General features: G+C 39.3%; 1 protein-coding gene across 1 annotated transcript in view; it reads left to right on the forward strand.

Annotated features, from left to right (window-relative positions):
* Window positions 1-5,396: 5,396 nt before the first annotated feature.
* Window positions 5,397-21,979, forward strand: part of Tex11 (testis expressed 11) — a 277,507-nt gene continuing 260,924 nt past the window's right edge. Inside the window, exons 1-4 of the mRNA XM_075957716.1 lie at window positions 5,397-5,436; window positions 13,096-13,217; window positions 16,663-16,747; window positions 20,245-20,324. Coding sequence (XP_075813831.1) covers window positions 5,397-5,436; window positions 13,096-13,217; window positions 16,663-16,747; window positions 20,245-20,324 — 327 coding nt within the window. The remainder of the gene's footprint in view (window positions 5,437-13,095; window positions 13,218-16,662; window positions 16,748-20,244; window positions 20,325-21,979) is intronic.

Raw genomic sequence — 21,979 nt, forward strand, 5'->3', positions numbered from 1 at the left:
AGAAAATTATGACATTTTATAAACTACTTTGATAAAAGTAACGTAAAATTATAAATCATTTATCAAGTTTTTCATGCAATATTTTCAGATCATAATTGATCATTTTTTCAAAGAAAAACATCAGGCAAAAGCAGGATTGCTGTGTCTTCTTCATTGTTTTGTTTGCTTTAGATAAAGGAAAAAAATTTTCGAGACAGAGTCTCATGCTGGCTTTAAACTCAAAGAGATCTGTCTGCTTTTGCTTTCTGTGTGCTGGGTTAAAGGCATGAGGTTTTATGACTGGCTAGATGCAGAGAAATTTGAAGAGGGTAAAGAAATTAGCTTTAGATATCCCGTTTTTCCATATGATACATAATGATTGCTTTTGATACTTTCGGAGTTAGAAGGAAATTTTGCTAATATTTTCAAAATAAGAACCCAAGTCTCTGTTCATCACCCTGTTAGCTAGCTCCACACCAAAGCTGACTGAGATGCATAGGGCTTAAAGAAATGGCACACAGGGTTCTATCATATGATGAAAGAAGTCAGAGCCTTGCTAATGCTGCTTTAAAAAAATATCTTTTGGGTATTGGGTGTTGAAGCCAGGATCTGCCAAATGCTTGCTACTGTTTTGATATTGGGTCTGTCTGCAAATCTGGAGGCTGTGCTGTGTCTTACTAGAGATTTCAGTACAAATCTTTTTCCTAACTTGCAGGCATTGTGTATGTATTAGGTGGAAGCCAGTTTATTTACTCATATATTCTAAACCATTTGAAGGAGGATGGGATATATAAACTTGCTGTGAGTCTAATTTGACAGGAGTTATAGGAGACGTAGATCAGTGGGTAGGATGCTGTCCTAACATAGTGCACCTGGACTACATTAAAGTCAGATGCAAAACACCAGAATTGATAAGAGCAAGAGCAGCAGAAGCATGCCTTGGAACTAACTAAAAATTCACAAATTAAGCTATTATCGCTTTATGTGTATGAGCCTGCTATGTGTGTGCACCATTTGGGTATAATGCCTGTGGAGGCCAGAAGATGACCTTGGATCCCCTGGAGCTGGAGTTACAGATGAATTGAGGCTGCCATGTGGGTGTTGCGAATTGAAGCTGGGTCCTCTGGAAGAGCTGCCAGTGCTCTTAAACTGCTGAGCCATCTCTTGAGTCTACTCCTTTTGGGTTTGATTTCTTTTTTTTTTGTTCTTGAGCTTTCATATGTGCCATTAAGTTACTAATATGAGATCTCTCCATTTTTTATATAAACACTATAAACACTTAGTGCTATGAACTTGCCTCTTAGAACTGCGTTTATTAGGTCTCATATAGTTGGGTATGTTGTGTTTTCATTTTCATTCAATTCTAGAAAGTCTTCAACTTATTAATTTCTGTCTTGATCCATTTTTATTCAGTAGTAAGTTGTTCATTTTCCGTGAGTTTGTAAGCTTTCTGTTGTTATTATCCAGATTTAATTTGTGGTCATCAATAGAATGTAGGGTGTTATTTCAATTTTTTTCGTATCTGTTGAGACTTGATTTGTGTCTGAGTATGTGATAAGTTTTGGGGAAAGTTCCATCAGGTGAAGTTATATTCTTCTGTATTTGGATGAATATGTGTTCTATAAATATCTGTTAGATCCATTTGGTTTATAATGTCAGTTAGCTCCAATGTTTCTTTGTGTAGTTTTTGTCTGGATGACCTGTCTATTGGTAAGAGCGGGGTATTGATGTCTCCCACTGTCACTGTGTGAGGGACAATATGTGGTTTAAGCTGCAGATGTCTTTCTTTCTTTCTTTCTTTCTTTCTTTCTTTCTTTCTTTCTTTCTTTCTTTCTTTTTTGAGATAGGGTTTCTCTGTAGCTTTGGAGCCTGTCCTGGAACCAGTTCTTGTAGACCAGGCTGATCTCAAACTCACAGAGATCCACCTGCCTCTACCTCCCAAATGCTGGGATTAAAGGCGTGCGTTACCACTGCCCAGCCCTGTAGTTGTGTTTCTTTTATGAACTTGGGTGCCTTGTGTTTGGTGTATAGAAGTTAAGAATTGAAATGTCCTCTTGGTGGATTTTTTTTTAGTATTTAGTTCCTTACCTATCCTTTCTGATTAATTTTAGTTTGAAGTCCATTTTTCTTTCAGCTATTGAAATGGCTATGCCAGTTAGCTTCTTAGATCCATTTGATTGGAATGTCTTTTTCCATCCTTTTATCCTGAGTTGATGTATTTCCCTGCTCTTCAGGTCTGTTTCTTTAATGCAGCAGAAGGATGGATGCTGTTTTTGCACCCATTCTGTTAGTCTGTCCTGTGTCTTTTTATTAGGGAATTGAGACCATTGAAAATTAGAGATGTTAATAAGCACTGTTTGTTGATTCCTGTTATTTTGTTGTTGTGTGTATTTCCCCTCTTTTGATTTGATGTTCTGTGTTTATTCATTACTTGTGTTTTCTTGGGTGTAGTAAAGTCTTTAGGTTAGCGTTTTCCTTCTAGCACCTTCTGTAGGATTGCATTTTTAGGTAAATATTGTTTAATTTTTTTATCATGGAGTGTCTTATATTGTCCATGTTTTGTTATTGAAAGTTTTGCTGCTATAGTAGTTTGGGCTGGCATCTGTGGTCTATTAGCATCTGCTCAGGGCCTTCTGACTTTTAGAGTCTCCAGTGAGAACCCAGGTACAATTCGAAGAAATTTGCCTTTATTTGTTTATTGGTCTTTTTTCCTTGCAAATTTTAACTGCAAGTTTGATTATTAGATGCTGATGGGCTTCTCTTTTCTTCTCCAGTCTATTTGTTGCTCTGTATTTTTTTTGTACTTTGATAGACATCTTCTTCTTTAGGTTAGGGAAGATTTTTTTTTTGAGACAGGGTTTCTCTGTAGCTTTGGAGCCTGTACTGGAACTAGCTCTTGTAGACCAGGCTGGTCTCGAACTCACAAAGATCCACCTGCCCCTGCCCCCCAAGAGCTGGGATTAAAGGCATGCGCCACCGCTGCCCAGCAGGAAGTTTTCTTCTATGATTTTGTTGAAAATATTTTCTGTGGGAGGGGAAGGGAAATGGGAGGCGGTGGCGGGGAGGAGGCAGAAATCCTTAATAAATAAATAAATTTTAAAAAAAAGAAAATATTTTCTGTGCCTTTGACCTGAGTTTCTTTTCCTTCCTTTATTCCCATTATTCATAGAGATGGTCTTTTTATTGTGTCCCAGACTTCCTGGATGTTTTGTGCCAGGATTTTAAAATATTTAACATTTTCTTTGAGGTATCCATTTCTTTTATCATGTCTTTAATGCCTGAGAATCTCTCTTCCATATTCTGTTGGTGAGACTTGCCTCTGAGGGTTTCTGTCCCTAAATTTTTCATTTCCAAGTTCCCCTCAATTTGGGTTTCCTTTGTTGGTTCTAGCTAGTTTCACTTTCAAGTCTTCAACAATCTTATTCATTTCCTTCTACTGTTTGTGTTTTTATAGATTTCTTTAAGGGATTTATTTCCTCTTTAAGGACCTCTATCATATTCATAAAGGCTGTTTTAAGGTCTTTTTCTCGTGCTTTGGCTATGTTGTTATTCTCAGCGCCTGCTGTGGTAGGATTGCTGGGCTCTAGAGGAGACATGTTATCCTGCTCGTTACAGATTGTGCTTTTATGTGAAGTCTAGGCATTTGGGTTTGGGAAGCTTGTAATTGTGCGTGCTGTTCTCTGGTCTTGGCTTTGTTGGATGGATGTTTTGTTCTTTGGTTTCTGTTGTTCTCTCTGGTTCTTACATAGGAGGGTATGGCGACTGTGTGGTGCCTCATAGGAAATTCTGGGATCTTGATAGGTGTGTCCACTAGGGGTTCTGGGTAAAACGTTTTTCTAGGCATTGGAAGCCGATACTTAGGAATAGGGATGGGCTAGGAGGTTAGGATGAAGTGGTCCATAAGAGAGATGGAAAGCATGGTGTTCCACCAGGATCTGCGTAGTCCCCTGGGAATGGGAGCCGAGGGGGAGGAGAGGCAGCAGCCGGTAGTCAGCTACAAAGCTGGGATGAGACTGGGGATTGGACTGAAAAGAATGGAGGAAGAGGTGGAGGTCTGCAGTTTGCCTAGCTGCTTATCTGGCTGGAGTGCTCAACTTCTTATTTATTTATTTGTTTTGTGGTTTTGACACTACTTTGCTGGCTTTCTCAGGTGGATCCAGAATGCCTGGCTCAATGGATTCTCTTGTTTTAGCCTCTGACTACTGGGACTCCAAGTCTGTGCTGTCGTGCCCTATTCCTCCCCGGTTTTAAACGCTGAGCAGCAGTGTCTCCTTTCTCCCCCCTGTCTTTGAAGTGTGCAAGCATGTGAATTCCTGCTCTTTTCTTTTTGTAATCCTTGCTGCCACTTGTTCCGTCCTTGAACGGCAGTACACCTCTGGCTTTACAGCACAGCCCTTGCCTTGAGAGTCTCATTCCACTTTCGTCCAACGAAGAGAATCTAGATGGGATTCCAAAGCTTAGGATCGATATAGGTTAAAGGCCAATTGGGAGTGGTCTTTGATGACGTATGGAGGGGGCGGGGCTTTGCTCCCTGTAGGCGTATATGAGGCACATTTGAGGCCTAGGAATTGGCGTGACAGCAGGTGAGTGGTTTTGTGGGCAGGAAGTGCTCCAGCCTTGTCGGCTGGTTTCTTTCATCTTGTCTGTGTGTGTTTTTATTGAACTCAAGGCCTCTCTCTTGCAGCCCAAGTTTGCACTTTAAAACTAGCAAGAAGAATGGGCCATTTGATGGATACTTTTTAGAGCCACCCCAAGCAATAGTTTGGAGCGAGCAGTTTGTGGGTAGTCACTTTGATGAGGTTGGAGGGGTGTGAACTGCAGGGCCGCGCCAGAAATCGTTGGCTCCTGGGCAGCGATGAGGGCAAAAGCGGCTAAGAGCGGCAAGGAACGAGATGGCTGATGGGATGCGTCTGAGAAGGGTTGAACAAAGAGGTGGGCGGGGCCCCGCGTGCCAGTCCGGCCAATCACAGAGCGTGGCTCAGACCGGGTCTCTCCTTGCGCAGTGAGGGCCTCGGGAGGCTTCGTGATAGTCTTTCCGCGGTGAGAGGCGCTCCTCAAGAACTTTCTCCTGGGGTTTCGGCTTCCTCAACTTCCCCGCACTTTTAGGTAATAAGTAATGGGAAAAATTGTCTGGGAAAAAAAGTGTTTTTGAGGGGCTGGAGAGATAGCTCAGCGGTTAAGAGCATTGCTTGTTCTCCCAGAGGATCGGGGTTCAATTTCCAGCACCCACACCTCTCTGTAATTCCTGTTCCAGGGCTTCTGACACTCTCAAACATATGTGCAGACAAAATGCCAATGCACATAAACTAAAAGTAGATTTAAAAGACGTTTCTGAGAAATTAGAGAATAAAGTATTTATTCATACATAAGTAATTATGTTTTTCTTGTTTCATAGGCTGGATCCAGAGATCTAAGAAATGGATGGCACTGATGACTTTTGCTTCATGAACTTTAAAGGTACCAAGCTTTGCATGGTAACAGAAATGGCAAAGTCTTTTTTGTATTGTTTAAGGTTTTTAACCACCCTTTTAATGGCTGGCTTCTTGTGACAGTTTTTACCGTGTCTCAGCCTGACCTAACCTTATGTAGCTCAGGCTAGCCTCAGACTTGCAATCCTTTGACCTCAGCATCCAGAGTGTGGGTGTCAACCACCATACCTGGCCTACAATCCCAGCATTTGCAATACTGCTGTACCTCAAGTATCTCTGTCTCAAAAAACAAAGCAAGACATAAAAGACCTATGTGATAGATGTGTGGGAGCGTTTGCCTTTCACGTGTAAAGCCCAGGATTGGAGGCCTGGGATGTAGGGATGTCTCTTAAGTGTATCTTTTTTTTTTGTTTTTTTGAGACAGGGTTTCTCTGTGGTTTTGGAGCCTGTCCTGGAACTAGCTCTGTAGACCAGGCTGGTCTCGAACTCAGAGATCCGCCTGCCTCTGCCTCCCGAGTGCTGGGATTAAAGGCATGCGCCACCACCACCCGGCTTCTTAAGTGTATCTTTTCAGAGTATCCGTTGCTCTGGCTTTCCTCATTTATGCACCAGAAACACTAGATATTTCTGGTACCTTTTATGAGCTAGTGTAAGGAAACAAAGTTCACAATCCATAGCTTATTTTCTGGTCATAGTCCATACATTTTCTTGGAATTTTAGGATATACAGAATTATACTGTTTCAGTTGAAAAATTCTGTTTTGAAAGTACATTTAAAAATTATTGCAAGCAGGATGATACTAGAAACCTATTGTTGGAGGTAGTGGAGATGCTTAAGATCTTCTCTTGTCCTAAGTATAAGGCCTGAAGAAGGGCAGTGAGCTCTGCCTCAGGGGCAGTGATTTGAGGAAGTGCATTTGCTTCTATGGTGCCAAGGCAACTAACCACTGTATACCCTGCTTTTTAAATGTGTTTAACAGAACACTGCCACCATCCACAAACCATTCAACTTCAGGGCTATAAAGAGGTGGATCTTTAAAAAAATTATTGTAAGGGCAGGTGAGTTGCTTAGTCAATAAAAATGTCTGCCACCAAGCCAGACGACCTGTTGGTCTCTGGGATCCAAGTGGTAGAAGGAGAGAACCAATTCTGGAAAACTGTCCTCTAACCTCCATACTGGTGACAAGCTAAAATACACACACAAACACACACACACACACACACACACACACACACACACACACACACACTGAGATAAATAAAAATAAAAACAATTACTGCAAGATAGGAAACTAGTTTGAGGTCATTCTAGGCAGCATAATGAGCCTATACCTCACAAAGGGTATTATCAAGCTTCATAACATTCTATTCTAATAGAATTCTATTGTAGCATGAATTCTAATTGGTGTTAATAATAAAAACCCAGAGTCAGATATAGAAGTTGATGCTAAAGATCAGAGAAGCAGAGCAGCCAGCCACCAGAGAGTTCTTTTACCTATACCAATGCTCAGATCAAAGGGGTGATCCTGTCCTCAGATTGCGTCCTCAGTCTGCAACTGTCTCCACCAAACCCTCAGAGGGCACTGAGCTCCTGTCTCTTCCTGCCTTATAGTTCTCTCTCCATCCAGCCGGATCACTCCTGTCTCCACCTCTCTAGTGCCGGGATCACCTCTGTGTGAGCTCTGTTTCTCTTTTAGACAGATTCTGTTTCTCTTTGAAACAGTTCAGGGTGACTTGAAGCAACATACCTGTCTGGCTCTGTCTCCTAAATCCTGGGATTAAAGGTGTGTGTCCCCACTCCTTGGCCTCTAGTGGCTTAGTTCTGCACTCTGATCTTCAGGCAAACTTTATTTGTTAAAACATAAACAAAATATTGCTACATCCTTTGTCACCAAGCTTGCCCCCAAATGCCTCTACCCACAAAACCTTGGCCTGTCTTACTGGTTTTAGATAATAGCTATCATAGCAGGTATGAAGTGCTACGCGTCATTTTCTTCTCTTGCTTTGTTTGTTTGTTTGTTTGTTTTTTGAGACAGGGTTTCTCTGTATAACAGCTCTGGCTGTCCTGGAACTCACTTCATAGACCAGGCTGGCCTTGAACTCACAGAGATCCACCTGCCTCTGCCTCCCAAGTGCTGGGATTAAAGGCGTGTGCCCCACTGTCCAGATCGCCTCCTAATTTTTAGTTTATTCCTTTTTATGTGTGTGTGTGTGTGTGTGTGTGTACATGCTCACACATACCATGGTGTACATATGGAGGTCAAAGGACAACTTGTAGGGATCAGTTCTCTCCTTCCACCATGTGAGTCCTAGGACTGAATTTGGGTTGCCAAGCTTGGCAGCAAGTGCCTTTACCCATGGAGCTGTCTCACTAGCCTGTGTGCTGGAATTCTTACTTCGTTCATAGATTGTTCTCTTGGTTTCAGTGAGCATGTTCACGGGAATTGTTGTTTTAAATCCTTTGTCAGGTAAATCATAGAATTTTTCAATAGGATCAGTTTCTGGAGGTTTCTTCCTCTGGAACATTTTTGCTTCATTCTTCATTTTCCTTGACTCTCTGTTGGTTTTTGTGCATTAGGCCAAGGACAGCATCTTCCTGTCTTCATGGACCTTTGTGCAGGAAAAGACCCCTACTAGTCAAGTCAGCCCAGCTTCTCTGAGAGCCTCTACCAACTCATTTCTTCCCCAGGGAGAAGTAGGCAGCTGGGCTTTTTGTCTGCTTGCTCTGTGCTAAGGCAGAGGGTGTTGAGCAGTGGCTCCTAACAGTCTAGGCCATGTTACTACGTTTCCCTGAGAGGCTAAACCATGCTGGACTCAGAGCTTTAACCTGAAGACACAATTTTTTAAGGGGGGTAGCCTGAAGAAGATGATGGGACACTAACTTTTTATCTCTCCAGGGGAAGCTAGGAGCTAGGATTGTTCATTTGTGAAGCTCTATCATGACTGCTTGTTTTGTTCATGAAGTTAGTTTGCCCTGCATCTTTCCCTTGTTTCCTTCTAGGATTAGGATAATGTTCATATGTGTAGCACACTGCTCTGACTAGGTGCCTGGGGACTATGATGCATGCAGCTTTACTTTCTACATGAGACAACTTACTGCTTGGATTCACTAGCATCCTACTCATTTCATGTTGGGATTTCCTGAAACATGATTATCCTGCCACACACAGCAATGACTTAGAGTGTGATTTTAGTCTATGGCCAAGTCTGTTTGCCATGCTATCCACTTTTTTTTTGACATTTGAGCTGTTTTTTTTTATTTGTACCAGTCTCTGCAATTAGAATAGTTTGGATTAGCATACAGTTGGAGCCCTAGTGTGGTACTCTGAATGGTTTTGGTACATCTCCTTTCTGTCCCACCCCCACCCCTATAGTTTTCTTGGTCTGTCACCTTGTCCCACAGCCTTGTTATATTCTATTTGTGTTGCCTAAGAAGTTGGGCTATCTTTTGTAAGTCTCTTCATTTCTGCTAGGTAAGTGCTCTGCTGCTACTCTACACTGTTCCACTGCTTTTTCAGTGCTAGGGGTTGAAGCCATTGTACAAAATACTAAGATAGAGTAGTTTAGCAGTTAAATGAGAATGCACCTGACAAAAGCCTTGATCTGAAGCACTATGCAAATTTCTACCCTCCCCCCCTTTTGAGTTTGAGATCTCACTCGGTAGCCCAGACTGGTTTCTCAAGTTCTTAGATTACAGGTGTGAGCCATCACATCTCACTTTTGGTTCTTTTCTCCCTAAAGAAGATGCATGTAATCATTGTGACATGAAGTAGAATCTTGAACTGACCCTGGTAGACCTTTGAGTTGCTTTGGCTTTTGACTGACTGGTTGAGCTGATGGAGGTCACTGAGGGTGGGGGACACGGGCAGGCCTTTTGATAGATTTTTCTATGTAGTAACAGAAATTTCCTTCTTCAAAGACAGGGGAAATGTTTATTTTTTTATTGCACTGTACTTGAAATCTTGTCTACCTAATTAGCATTAATTGATGCTGGTTAACAGGGCCACCACAAATGAATGATGCCGGAGTTTTAGCTAGCAGGAATCTTATTTCAATTAGATAGACTGAAATCATGTCATAATTATATTTTATTCTGATAGCGTAGTTTAATCATTTTTTTGTTTACAGTGTTAGTGTTGCTTGATACAACCTTAATATGACATGCTGTCTTCACATCTTAGGAAAATTACATTAAGAAGCTCTTTTGTGAGCTTATTCCAGAAGTAAATTTCCCCTTCCTAGTGTAACCCCTATTTAGCCGTGTGATCTTTAGTCTCTACCTAGCTTTTCTGACTGCATTTTATCCTAAAGGACTGCAGTATGATTTTGCCTCTGCTGGCGTCAATCAAGTTGTTCCACTGAGTGACACTGAAAATGTGTTTTGAAAGGATCAGAATTATTTCGATAAAGGGGAATTATATAAAACATTAACTGCTTAAAATATTCAGAACTCAAAATTATTACTTCACAGTCTTATATATGCTGCAGCCAGAAATTATAGTAGTTTGTCTACCATGACATCTTAGGGTCTTTTATTGTTTAGTTATTGTGACAGGGTCTCACAGTGTAGCCTTGGCTGGCCTGAAACTCACTATGTAGACCAGTCTAGCCTTGGATTTATGATGATCTGCCTTCTGAGTGCTGGGATTATAGGAAAGCCCCTTAAATCATATTTTGTGATTTTTAAAAAAACCCCAGCAACTCAAAAACCTATATGGGTTTGTGGCTGGAAAATGTAACTCAGTAGTAGAACATGTAACTAGCATTTAAAAGGCCTTGGATCTACTACCTAACACCAAAAATTTTTATTGTGGTTTGTCTTATTTTTAATATTCCAAGTGTGGCTATCGAAGTCAGAGTTAAAATACCTGTATGGTATTCTTGAGGATTTAAGTTTGATATCTAGCACTTACTATTTTAAATAAAAAATCTGCTTTAAAACGGCATTTGGCCAGGTGATGGTGGCACATGCCTTCAATTCCAGCACTCAGGAGGCAGAAGCAGGTGGATTTCAGAGTTTGAGACCAGCCCGATCTACAGAGTGAGCTCTAGAACAGCCAGGTCTACACAGAGAAGCCCTGTCTTGAAAAACAACAACAACAAAACAAAAAGTCAGTATTTGGATTTTTAAAAACATCATTTAAGAATATCTCTCACCCTGTTACCAATATTTTAAGCCAGGACTAATATATGAATATCATCTCAAAATAAATTTACCTGATCTTTGAAGAATCAAGCTTTTTTATAGATTTTTATTTTTTACCCAAGACCTTGTGCATGCTAGCAAGTGCTGTACCACTAAGTTATATCCCCTGTCCAAGCTGTTGTATATGAATCTTTAGTTAAATAATTTATGGAAAGGAGAAAAGGTACAGATTTGTTTTTGCATATATATCTTATCACCTATTGTATTAAAAGTATGTGTGGTATATTTTCGATAATATTTATGCTTATCCAGTGATATCCTAATAGTTAGGGTTAATATTGCATGTGATGAAACATCATGATCAAAAGCAAATTGGGGAGGGAAGAGTTTATTTGGCTTACACTTCAGCCGTGCTGTTCATCACTGAAGTAAGTCAGAACAGGAACTCAAACAGCAAGAACCTGGAGGCAGGTATTGATACAGAGGTCATGGAGGGGTGCTGCTTATTGGCTTGGTAATCATGGCTTTCTCAGCCTGCTTTCCTTTCCTTTCCCTTCCCTCTTCCCTTTCCCCTTCCCTTCCCCCTTCCATTCCCCCTTCCGTTCCCCCTCCCTTCCCTTCTCCCTTCCCTTCTTCCTTCCCTTTCTCTCTTTATCTCTCTCTGTCTTTCTCCTTCCTTCCTTCCTTCCTTCCTTCCTTCCTTCCTTCCTTCCTTCCTTCCTTCCTTCCTTCCTTCCTTTCTTCCTTTCTTTTTTTGAGACAGGATTTCCTTTGTGAAACAGTCCTGTTTGTTCTGGAACTCATTCTGTATACAAGGCTGGCTGCGACCTCACAGAGATCCATCTGCCTCTGCCTCCCTGACCTCAAATTCACAGAGATCCACCTGCCTCTGCCTCCCAAGTGCTGGGATTAAAGGCATTCATCACCACTGCCTGGCCTTAGCCAATTTTCTTATAGAACTCAGGACTACCAGCCCAAGTATGGCACCACCCACAATGAACTGGACACTTCTCCATGAATCATTAATTAAGAAAATGCCATACAGCCAGCTGTTATGGAGGCATTTTCTCAATTGAGGGACCTTCCTTTCAGATAACTCTAGTGTGGGTCAAGCTGACATATAACAGCCAACACAAATGGATACTAAAGATTCCATGTGCTATAGAAATATTTGAGCATAATTTGCTTTGACACTTTATTTAAATCCACTTTCTAACATTTAGGTGAAAATGATAATTTATTGTAGCAGATTAAAGATCTGTTCATTGAATTTGGAAGTATAGATTAGTGTTATAGCACTTGCCTAACATGTATGAGGCCCTGAATCCCAACATGCACATACACCCCTTCAGATATACATCTGTTTAGCACTGTTTGAAGATACTTTTATAGTATTTTTATAAATAATAATAACGTTTTTTGCATTTTGTATGATGGTCAGAAATGTTAAAGGAAAAGATATATCATATGAAAACTTTGTTACATAAGTTTGAAAAAAATTCCTCAATTTTGGTAATATGAAAGGTATCAATTTTGACTCTACATCATGGTCTTGTTTTAATGAATTCCATAACTTAGTAAGATTCAGCTATAGGGAGGATCTGGTGCTCAGATTGTTTACAAAATGGTGACATCATCTATACAGATTCAGTAACTGGATAATGTTGTCTCTAATTGGATATGTCATTTCTTTTATTACAAAGCAAGGCCAATACTTCAGAGCCAACATAAATTAATGTTTTACTAATTCTTGCAAGTAATAATATTTCAGTTTTGCAAAATATATATCTACCCTCCTTAATTTCTACATTTTTAAAGTTTCAAGACATTGTTAATGTCTATTTTATAGTATTTTTAACTTTATAATAGCATTACATTTTGTGGGGTCAATATATTTCACTTTCTGAGAATGAGTAGTGATAACCAAGTTCAAGTTAATTTCAGTGAAGACTATCTTCTTTTCATTTTAAACACCTCTTAAGTTGATTAAATAAAATGCTCTTCACAAAGTTTTCCCTGACAACGAGAGGAATTGAGAACAATTTCATTGTAATCATTAAGTAAGAACTAACACCAAAAATACATGTAATATCAACTCATTCCTGTTGAATCTAGTTCATTATGGGGTTTCTCAACACTCTTGGATGGAATCTTCCCTTCCCCCCAAGAATCTTTCCTAAGTGTTTTAAAAATTCTACCAAGGTGTGAGAGTTCCTGGAGACACAGTTGATCCCTGCCCCCTCCATCAGTGGATCCAGATGTTTTTCTAGTCAATGGTTCTTCTGCCTGGGCTCTAGCACATTTGCCTGGGTTCTAAAACATCCGTTTTCAAGAATGTCTATGTGGATTACCTGACTTTTTTTTTCCTGTACCCTATCTTTAGCTAAAAGAAATTTTATTTTCAGTTTCTACTTTTAGGATAATTTCAAGTTCCTTAGCATTGTATTTATTTGGCCAAAGATCTAGGAACAAGTTTTACAATGCTTTGCTAACTTTAATTGTGATAAGTTCGTAACACATTTATTACTCATTGTTATTTCAGAAATTGTTAGAACCTTGATCATAAGTGGTAATTCACGGAGACTGCGTGAAATAATTGACAGAGTCTTCGTGAACATACCAAATGTCAACAGTGAGTCTCTGGCTGAAATACAGAGTATTCAGGTTGGTAAAAATTATTTTGTTTATGGTAATCTTTTGGTGATAAGTTTGTTTAAAGTTTTATTTTTAACTATATACACTTGTATGTCTGCACGTGGGTTTGTGGATGTGCATGAGTGCCTGTGGAGGCCAGAGTCTTCAGATCCCCTGGAGCTATGCTCAGGTCCTCTGCAACAGTAGTATATGCTCTTAACCACACACCCTTTTTAAAGACAGGGTCTCATACTGAACCTGGAGTTCATTGACTGGCCAAGACTAGCTGGACAGCAGGCCCTAGTGAGCCTTCTGTTTCTGCCTTCCCAGTGCTAGCACGCTAGGTGTGCACCACCATGTCTGGATTTTATGTGGGTGATTGAGGCTCTGAGCTCAGGTCCTCATTGTTGTACAGCTCTCTAGCACCTATTCCTGTATTTTCCTATAAGGGTTTTAGGGCCAGTCAGATGGCTTAGCGGGTAAAGTATCTCTTGCCAAGCCAGACAACCTAAGTTTGATTGCTAAGGTTCACATGGTGGATGGAGAAAATAAATTTCCATAAGTTGTCCTCGAACCTGTGTAATAGGAGGATCGAGCTGCTTGTCCTCCCAGCTGCCCGGCTTTCTTACACCCAAAATAATCACACAGAAACTGTATTTATTTAAACACAGCCTGGCCCATTAGCTCTAGCCTCTTATTGGCTAACTCTCACATCTTGATTTAATCCATTTCTAATAATCTGTATGTTACCATGAGGTCATGGCTTACTGGGAAAGATTCAGCATGTCTGACCTGGCAGCTCCATGACGGCTCTCTGACTCTGCTTTCTTCCTCCCAGAATTCAGTTCTGTCTTCTCAGCCTACCTAAGTTTTGTCCTATCAGGTCAAGCAGTTTCTTTATTAATTAACCAATGAAAGCAACACACAAACAGAAGAAACTCTTATACCAAACCTGCATATGTGTCCCCTACCATACAAAATAAATAAAAATTTAAGATTTATTTTTATTATTTTTAATTATGTGTGTGTGGGTATGTGCTTGTGAGGGCAGATACCTATGGAGGCCAGAGGCATTGGATGCTCCAGGAGCTAGAGTTACAGGTAACTGTGAGTCTGCCCAACTGGAAGCTGAATTTTGGTTCTCTGGAAGAACAAGAAGTAAATTTTTTTTTTAGTGTGGAATATTCTTGCCTATGTATCTTGATTCTGTCAGTGAAACTTATTTATTTATTTATTTGTTTATTATGTATACAACATTCTGCCTCCATGTATCCCCGCATGCCAGAGGAGGGCACCAGATCTCATTACAGATGGTTGTGAGTCACCATGTGGTTGCTGGGAATTGAACTCAGGACCTCTGGAAGAGCAGCCAGTGCTCTTAACCAATGAGCCATCTCTCCAGCCCCAATTTTTTTTTTCGAGACAAGGTTTCTCTGTGACTTTGGAGCCTGTCCTGGAACTAGCTCTTGTAGACTAGGCTGGCCTCGAACTCACAGAGATCCATCTACCTCAGCCTCCCGAGTGCTGGGATTAAAGGCATGCACCACCACCGTCCAGCCTAAGTAATCTTTTATCTTTTTTTTAAAAGATTACATGTGCCTTACCCTCTCTGAGGAGTGGATGGGGCGGTTAGGTAGAGGGAATGGGAGGAGGGGAGAGAGTGAGAACTGGGATTGGTATGTAAAATGAAAAAAGATTGTTGATTTATTTAGAATTTATTTCAGTGAATGGTTCTAGGTATTTTTCCATCCTTATGTGTTTTCTTAACTCTGTTTCTTTTATTCTTATTTTTAAATTTTGGATTTTTTATTTTGAGACAGGGTTTTTCTGTGTATCCTTAACTGTCCTGGAACTGGCTCTGTAGATCAGGCTGGCCCCAAACTCACAGAGATCCACCTGCTTTTACCTCCCAACTGCTGGGATTGAAGGCATGTACCACAATGCTCAGGGGCCACTATTTTATTTTTAATTTGTATTCCGTGTATGTGACTATGTGTGTGTTGGGAGCACACATGTGGATCCAGTTCTTTCCTGTCACTTTAATGTAGTTCCAGGGATTGAACTCAGGTTGTCAAGCCTGTGTGACAAGATCCATCTCACTGTCTATGACTACTATTTTAAATGGCAGAATCATATCCTTTCAAGGGAATTTGTCATAATTCATTTATGTATTTCTTTATTATCAAATATTTACATTGGTTCACATTTCCTCTATCACAGTGATAAAAGGAACATTATTAAGTGCAAAGATTGTTTACCCACTTGTACTATTTTCTTAGAATAGAGTCTTAGAAGAGTAATTATATGACAACTTTACATGTTGTCAAATTGCTTTCCAAAAATGCCAAAAGATAGTTCTTAAGATCTTTTAATATCAATGTTCACTCCTTCTCTTAAAATTTAGAGTAAAATATTAGCTTCACATGTTGTTGGTGACATAAATCAGTAATACTTCATGTGAAAGTCATCATTCAGTCAGTGATGGCATGATTAAACTATGTGAGAGGAATGAAGGTGACCCTGAGAATTTGCCACAGAATAGTAAAGTAAAATGATACCTGTGCTAAATTATCTGTCTTTCTGAATGGAATCTCATCAGAAAATAAGGTGGAGGTGTAGATGAGAAAGGTAGTTCTGGAAAAAGACAGTAAAATATAGAGCTGAAGTTATACTGCAGTGGTTAATAAGCATCTTGTCCTGTATACTCTTGGCTTCCATCCTAGTAAGGAATAAAAACTTATACCACCATTGCTATTTATAGTGTGTGTGTATTTGCCTTTTTCTCCTTGGTCAGTTACTCTCAATCTATTTGTCGTAAGGTAATGAATGGTATGTAGATTCTATCATTATTCAACATCATCCCTTGGACGATTTAAGTCAGGGCTATGCTATATTGGTCTCAGATAGTAGTAACATCCAAGCTCAGTTACTGCTTCTGAGGTTGCTTCCCAGAAACCAAACTATTCTCCAAATTTTTTTTTCTTTTTAGAACTGGGGATTAAATCTAGGGAAGCATGATATCAGTAAAATGTAGTGACTACTAAAAGTTTTGTGGATGTTGCTTCTAAGACTCAAATGGGTTTTATTTACATAAGGACAAAGGGAAGGGGTATAATTCAGGTTAAAGTGAGCATTATGAATAAAGACACATAAATAGGCTGGGTGTGGTGGAGGCAGGCCAGCCTGATCTACATGGTGAGTTCCAGGACAGTCAGGGCTACACAGAGAAACCCTGTCTGGAAACCTACCCCCAAAGACACATAAATAGGAAAACACAAATTGTGTGTTCAGGGGGCAAAATAATTTCTATTAAGAGATGCTAAGTTTTTTGTGAAGTGAGGTTGATTGAGATTATATTTGGAGGATCAGGAAATGACCCACAATACCTATACAAGCATTCAACATACAAGAAAGAATCTATTATTGATGGTGGTAAGTATCTTAACTGGCTAAAGAAATGTTTCCCTTTGTCTAGATTGAAGAAACTGCAGTGAACCTGTGGAACTGGACAGTTACTAGGAGAATAGAATTGTCTGTGAGTGAAAGCCAGACAGCTAAATGTACGTACACATTTTGTGACCCATTATGAAAATAGTCTTACTAGATACTGGGTAATGTTCCTGAAGTTTGACTATTTTGACCAGTTATTAGATAGGGATTATTTTGTTAAGGGACAGACAAATTGTTTGAAAGCACTGGTTTCTGTTTCCCAAGCAAATAGCTTCCCACTGTTTATGATTTTTCAGAGATATCTCTTTGTTAATACAAGTTTTAAGGTACCACTACAAGATAGTCTAGAGATAAACAACAAAGGTGGGAAAAGAAAAACTAGAGGGAATATGAAAGAACACAGGTCACTGGAAAGACACAGTCAAAAATCTTCCGGATTCTAAAGGACTTTCAAATAGTAGTTTCCCCTCTCTGCTAATATTAGAATGAAAGACGTTGCCATGTGAGGGATTTAGATTTTAAAATTTTTATGTACTTAACATGTATTGGTGTTTTGCCTGCATATATACTTGCATACCACATGCCTGAGTTACAGACGGCTGTGAGCCACCATGTGGGTGTTGGGTATTGAACTCAGGTCCTCTGGAAGAGTAGTTAGAACTTCTAACTACTAAGCCATCTCTCTAGCCTCTTGATTTTTAAAAAATTAAAAAAAATATTTCCTCATGATGTAAGCCAATAAACATAGTGGTGAACTACTAAGAAAAACTGTAGAAATAATTTCTATTTGTAAGAGCAAAAAAATGAGAATAGTAAAACAAGCAAACAAACAGAAAACCCAAGTCAAACATCTTTTTGAATGCTTTAGTGTTTGGTAAAGATTTAGTTACTTTAACTAAACAATTAAGGCTTAACTTTGCTGACAGTTGCTGGTTTTGTAAATTTTATTTGTGTGTGTGTGTGTGTGTGTGTGTGTGTGTGTGTGTGTGTGTGTGTGTATGTGTATGTGTGTAATGTTTGGAATTGAAGGCCTCATGTATAAAGTTGTAACATTGGGAAACATTTTTCTTTAGTAATGGCAAGAAAACAAAGGCAGATAGATTATTCATTTTAAGAAGTTTGGTAGCTGAAGAGATAGCCCAGTGGTTAAGAGCACTGGCTGCTCTTCTGGAGAACCTGGGTTTGATTTTCAGCACCCATATGGTGGCTCACAACCATCTGTCACTCCGGTTCCAGGAGACCTGACACCTTCTTCTGGCCTTCTTGAGCACCAGGCATGCATGTGGTGCACAGACAAAAGATTTAAAATTTTTTAGGAAGTTTGGCAGTGAAAGGAAAAGGAGAAATAGGATACAGGTTTGAAACACAATAAAGTTATTTTTTGAGATAGGGATGAAGTATGTTTAAAGGTAGAATGAAGAAAAATTTGGAGATGGTATTGAAGATAACTTTAAGAGGAGGAGTATTGAACTATTGGCTCTCGAAAATAACTAAAGACGTAATAAACATTAACAAAAAGGAAACATTTTCCAAAACATTGCAAAAATGGAAATTAGAATTATTTACCAATTAGAAAATTTTACCAAAATATTTGTCAGAAGAAGAAACTTTATGAGATTTCATTATAATCGATAAAAATATGACCACTTCAGTAATCCTATAATTTTAGCTGGGAAATTAAATTTTTTTTACAGTGGGACATTTATTGTATTAGAAATGGTACCAGCAAGAACAGAATGATTACTGAGATCTGGCATAAAGTTGACTGGGTATGTACTTGAGCTGGAAGAGTACTTGTCCTCCAGCATGTATGGAATCCTGGGTTCCGTCCCCAGCACTACAGAAACCAGGCAGTTGTGCCTGCCTGTCATCTGAGGACTCAGAGGATCAGAAGGTCAAGGTCACTCTTGGGTCCATAGTAAGTTTGAGGCTATCCTGGGCTACATGAGACTATCTCAAAAGAAAAAGGTAACTAGTTCAGTGGTATATAAACTCATTTTTAAAAACTTGCCTATAGGGGGCTGGAGAGATGGCTCAGAGGTTAAGAGCGTTGCCTGCTCTTCCAAAGGTCCTGAGTTCAATTCCCAGCAACCACATGGTGGCTCACAACCATCTGTAATGAGGTCTGGTGCCCACTTCTGGCCTTCAGGCATACACGCCAACAGAGTATTGTATACATAATAAATAAATAAATATTTAAAAAAAAACAAAAAAAACCTTGCCTATGTTTCATGATAAGTCAGATATGAACAAGTTGCATTCATGCAGACTTTCAATTTTTTAGTGATAGTGAACTATATAATAAGGGCACCTGTATTTTATGAATTATGCTTCAAGAACTTTTATTTCATCTAAGAAAATATGTATTTAGAGAGTTTCAGATTTAGAAGAAAATGTAAAACTGCCCTCATATCCAGAAACTTGTCAGATGATGAAGCTATAGATTGCAGCTCTACTGAGAAGAATTTTGTCAGCATGATTCATGAGCATTATGTGGAATCAGGTATCCTCAATGAGGATTTAGGATTTAACTCCTATAGAAATTAAAATGTTAGAGTGATAAATATTATAATATATAATTGTGTGTACATGTGACTGGAATTAGTAAGCAAGCAATTCATTTGATAAGCTTCAGGTCATTTGCTTTTGAAAACTGATTTTTAAATAGGCTTTAAAATTTCTTATTTTGGGCTCAGGAGTGTAGCTCTGTGCTGTAACAGTTACTTAATGTGTGAGTTTTTAAACCTTAGCATTAGAAAAATGCACAAACCCCCCACGTATCTACTTACTAGGTGAATGTTTGAATCTCAGCATGGGAAAAAGTAAAACAGAAGATAAAACAAAAAGCTGGATATAACACAAAGTAGACTCCATGTGTTTTGTGTGTTTTTTTGTTTTGTTTTAGTATTTTTGTCTTAATGGGTTTTTTATTTGTTTTAATTTTCATATTTTTGAGAGAGAGAGCATGAAGTTGGGTGGGTAGGGAGGTGGGAAGGATCCAGAAGGAATTGGTGGAAGGGAAAAGTATGATCAAAATATATTGTTTGAAAAAATTTTAAAGAAAAAACAATTCTGAATGTGGTAGCCCATGTCTGTAATTCTATCTTTTATGAGATGAAGGCTGAATGTTTTGGAGTTCAAAGCTATCCTCAGCTACATAGTGAATTAGAGGCCAGCCTGGGCTATATGAGACCCTGTCTCAAACAACAACAAAAATGCAGATTAAACAAAATCTACAAAACTCTGAAAAAAAAACCCAAAAAACAAATAAAACCCAACTTCTTTCTTTCCTTTTTTTGGTTTCGTTTTGTTTTTCAAGACAAGGTTTCTTTTTGTAGCTTTAGAGCCCATGGGAACTTGCTCTGTAGACCAGGCTGGCCTCAAATTCACAGAGATCCACCTGCCTCTATCTCCTGAGTGCTGGGATGAAAAGTATGTGCCACCACCTCCCTGCCAACTTCTTTTTTTTTATAATAAAACTGGCTTCACTTTAATCATTGCTAATTTTGTGTGTATTTATGTGTGTGTATACACACATAAACACACACACATATATAGATAAATTGTGTGCTTTGTATTTAATGGATATCTAATTACTCTTTTGCAGTATGTTATGTTGCTTGCAAGCTGGTATATAGGTATGGAATCTTAATTTCTTCAGAAGAAGCTCTTCAAAGACAGATATGGGTAAGCCCTGATTCATTGAAGATCCGAAGTAAAATGAAATGACATAGTGGTTACTTGTATGAAAATAATTGAAGTTATAAACTGGAAGAATCCTTTAGTGTTATCCATGTTCCTTTTATTGTTAGTATATCTAGTACAGTTTTAGATCTCAGAAGTAATGTAGTTAATAGAATGCTTCAATGAAGAGAATATTGAAAGTATACTTCTATATTTATGAATTCTTTTATACATGTATTACCTCCAACTTGATAGAGTAACAGTTTTCCACATAAGAGGATGATGGTATTTCATCTTAAAAGATTTTTTTCTAGGCCAGGTATGGTAGCACATACTTGTAATTGCAGTACTTAGGAAGCTAAGGCAAGAGGATCTCAAATTTGAAGTCAGCCTGGGCTTTAGAGAGTTTTACATCAGACTGGGCTATATAATGAGACCCTGTCTCAAAAAGCAAAACACAAGCTTTTTTCTCATGAAAAATTTAAACTGTTCAGCAACGAAAGGAGTTCAGGATTGGTTGATTTGTTTTGGTTATTTGAGACAGGGTTTTGTACCCCAGTATTTTAGCTGGCTTTCTAATTGCTGTGACAAAATACTGTGATATAAACAACATGGGGGAGGAAGGGTCTCTTTTGGCTCATGGTTTCAGAGGTGTCAATCTGTTACAGCAGAATGCATGTGGAAAGCAGAGCATTTCACATCATGCTAGCCAGAAAGCAAAGAAAAGGCAGGAAGAAAGCTAGGCAGAGTGGCACATGCCTGCAATCTCGGCATTTTGAGGACTGAGTCAGGAGGATTGATGAAAGTTAGAGGCCATTTCAAACTATACAGTGACTACCAGACTGATTAGGGAGGGCTACGTATCAAGACCATGTCTGAATATTTTTCCCTCGAAATGGAAGCAGTCAGAGACAAGGTGGCCTTAAGGATCTATTCTCAGTGCCTGACTTCTTCCAGCCAGGTCTGACTCACTGAAGTTTCCAGTAGTGCCACCAACTGAAAGCTAAGTCTCAAGACAAGGGCCTGTGGAGAACATTTCATATTCAAACCATAGCCCCCAGGCTGACTTGGAACTCATGATCCTTCTGCCTTAGCCTCCCGCGGTGCTGAGATTAAAGATGTGTGCCGTCATGCTTGGCTTGCTTGCTTATTTATTTACCTATTTATTACTTATTTACTTAAAGAATTTATGTTTGAGTATTTTGCCTGCACCATTTGTGTGACTTGGAAACCAGAAGAGGGCATCATATCCCTGGAACTAGAGTTACAGATTGTTATGAATTGCATTATGGGTACTTGGAATTCAACCTGGGTCCTCTGAAGAGCTACAAGTGCTCTTAATCACAGACCATCTCTTTGGCCCTAGTTTATTTTTTGAGACAAGAGCTTACTACGTAGTCCTGACTATCTTGGAATTTGTTACCTAGACCAAGCTGGCCTTGAACTCAGAGAGGTACTTCTCCCTTTACCTCTACCTCTCTGGTACTGGCATTAAAGGCTTGACACTTATTTATTCATTTACTTTTGAGGCAAGAGTCTCACTCTATTGCCCAGGCTAATTTCAAACTCCTTGTCTCAAACAATCCTCTTGCAGCAGTCTCCTGAGTAGCTGGGCCGGCCTATCGGCTTACATACCCAGCAAGAATATAACATGTGAA

This window comes from Microtus pennsylvanicus, chromosome X, assembly GCF_037038515.1.
Source record: "Microtus pennsylvanicus isolate mMicPen1 chromosome X, mMicPen1.hap1, whole genome shotgun sequence".
NCBI classification, from domain to species: domain Eukaryota; kingdom Metazoa; phylum Chordata; class Mammalia; order Rodentia; family Cricetidae; genus Microtus; species Microtus pennsylvanicus.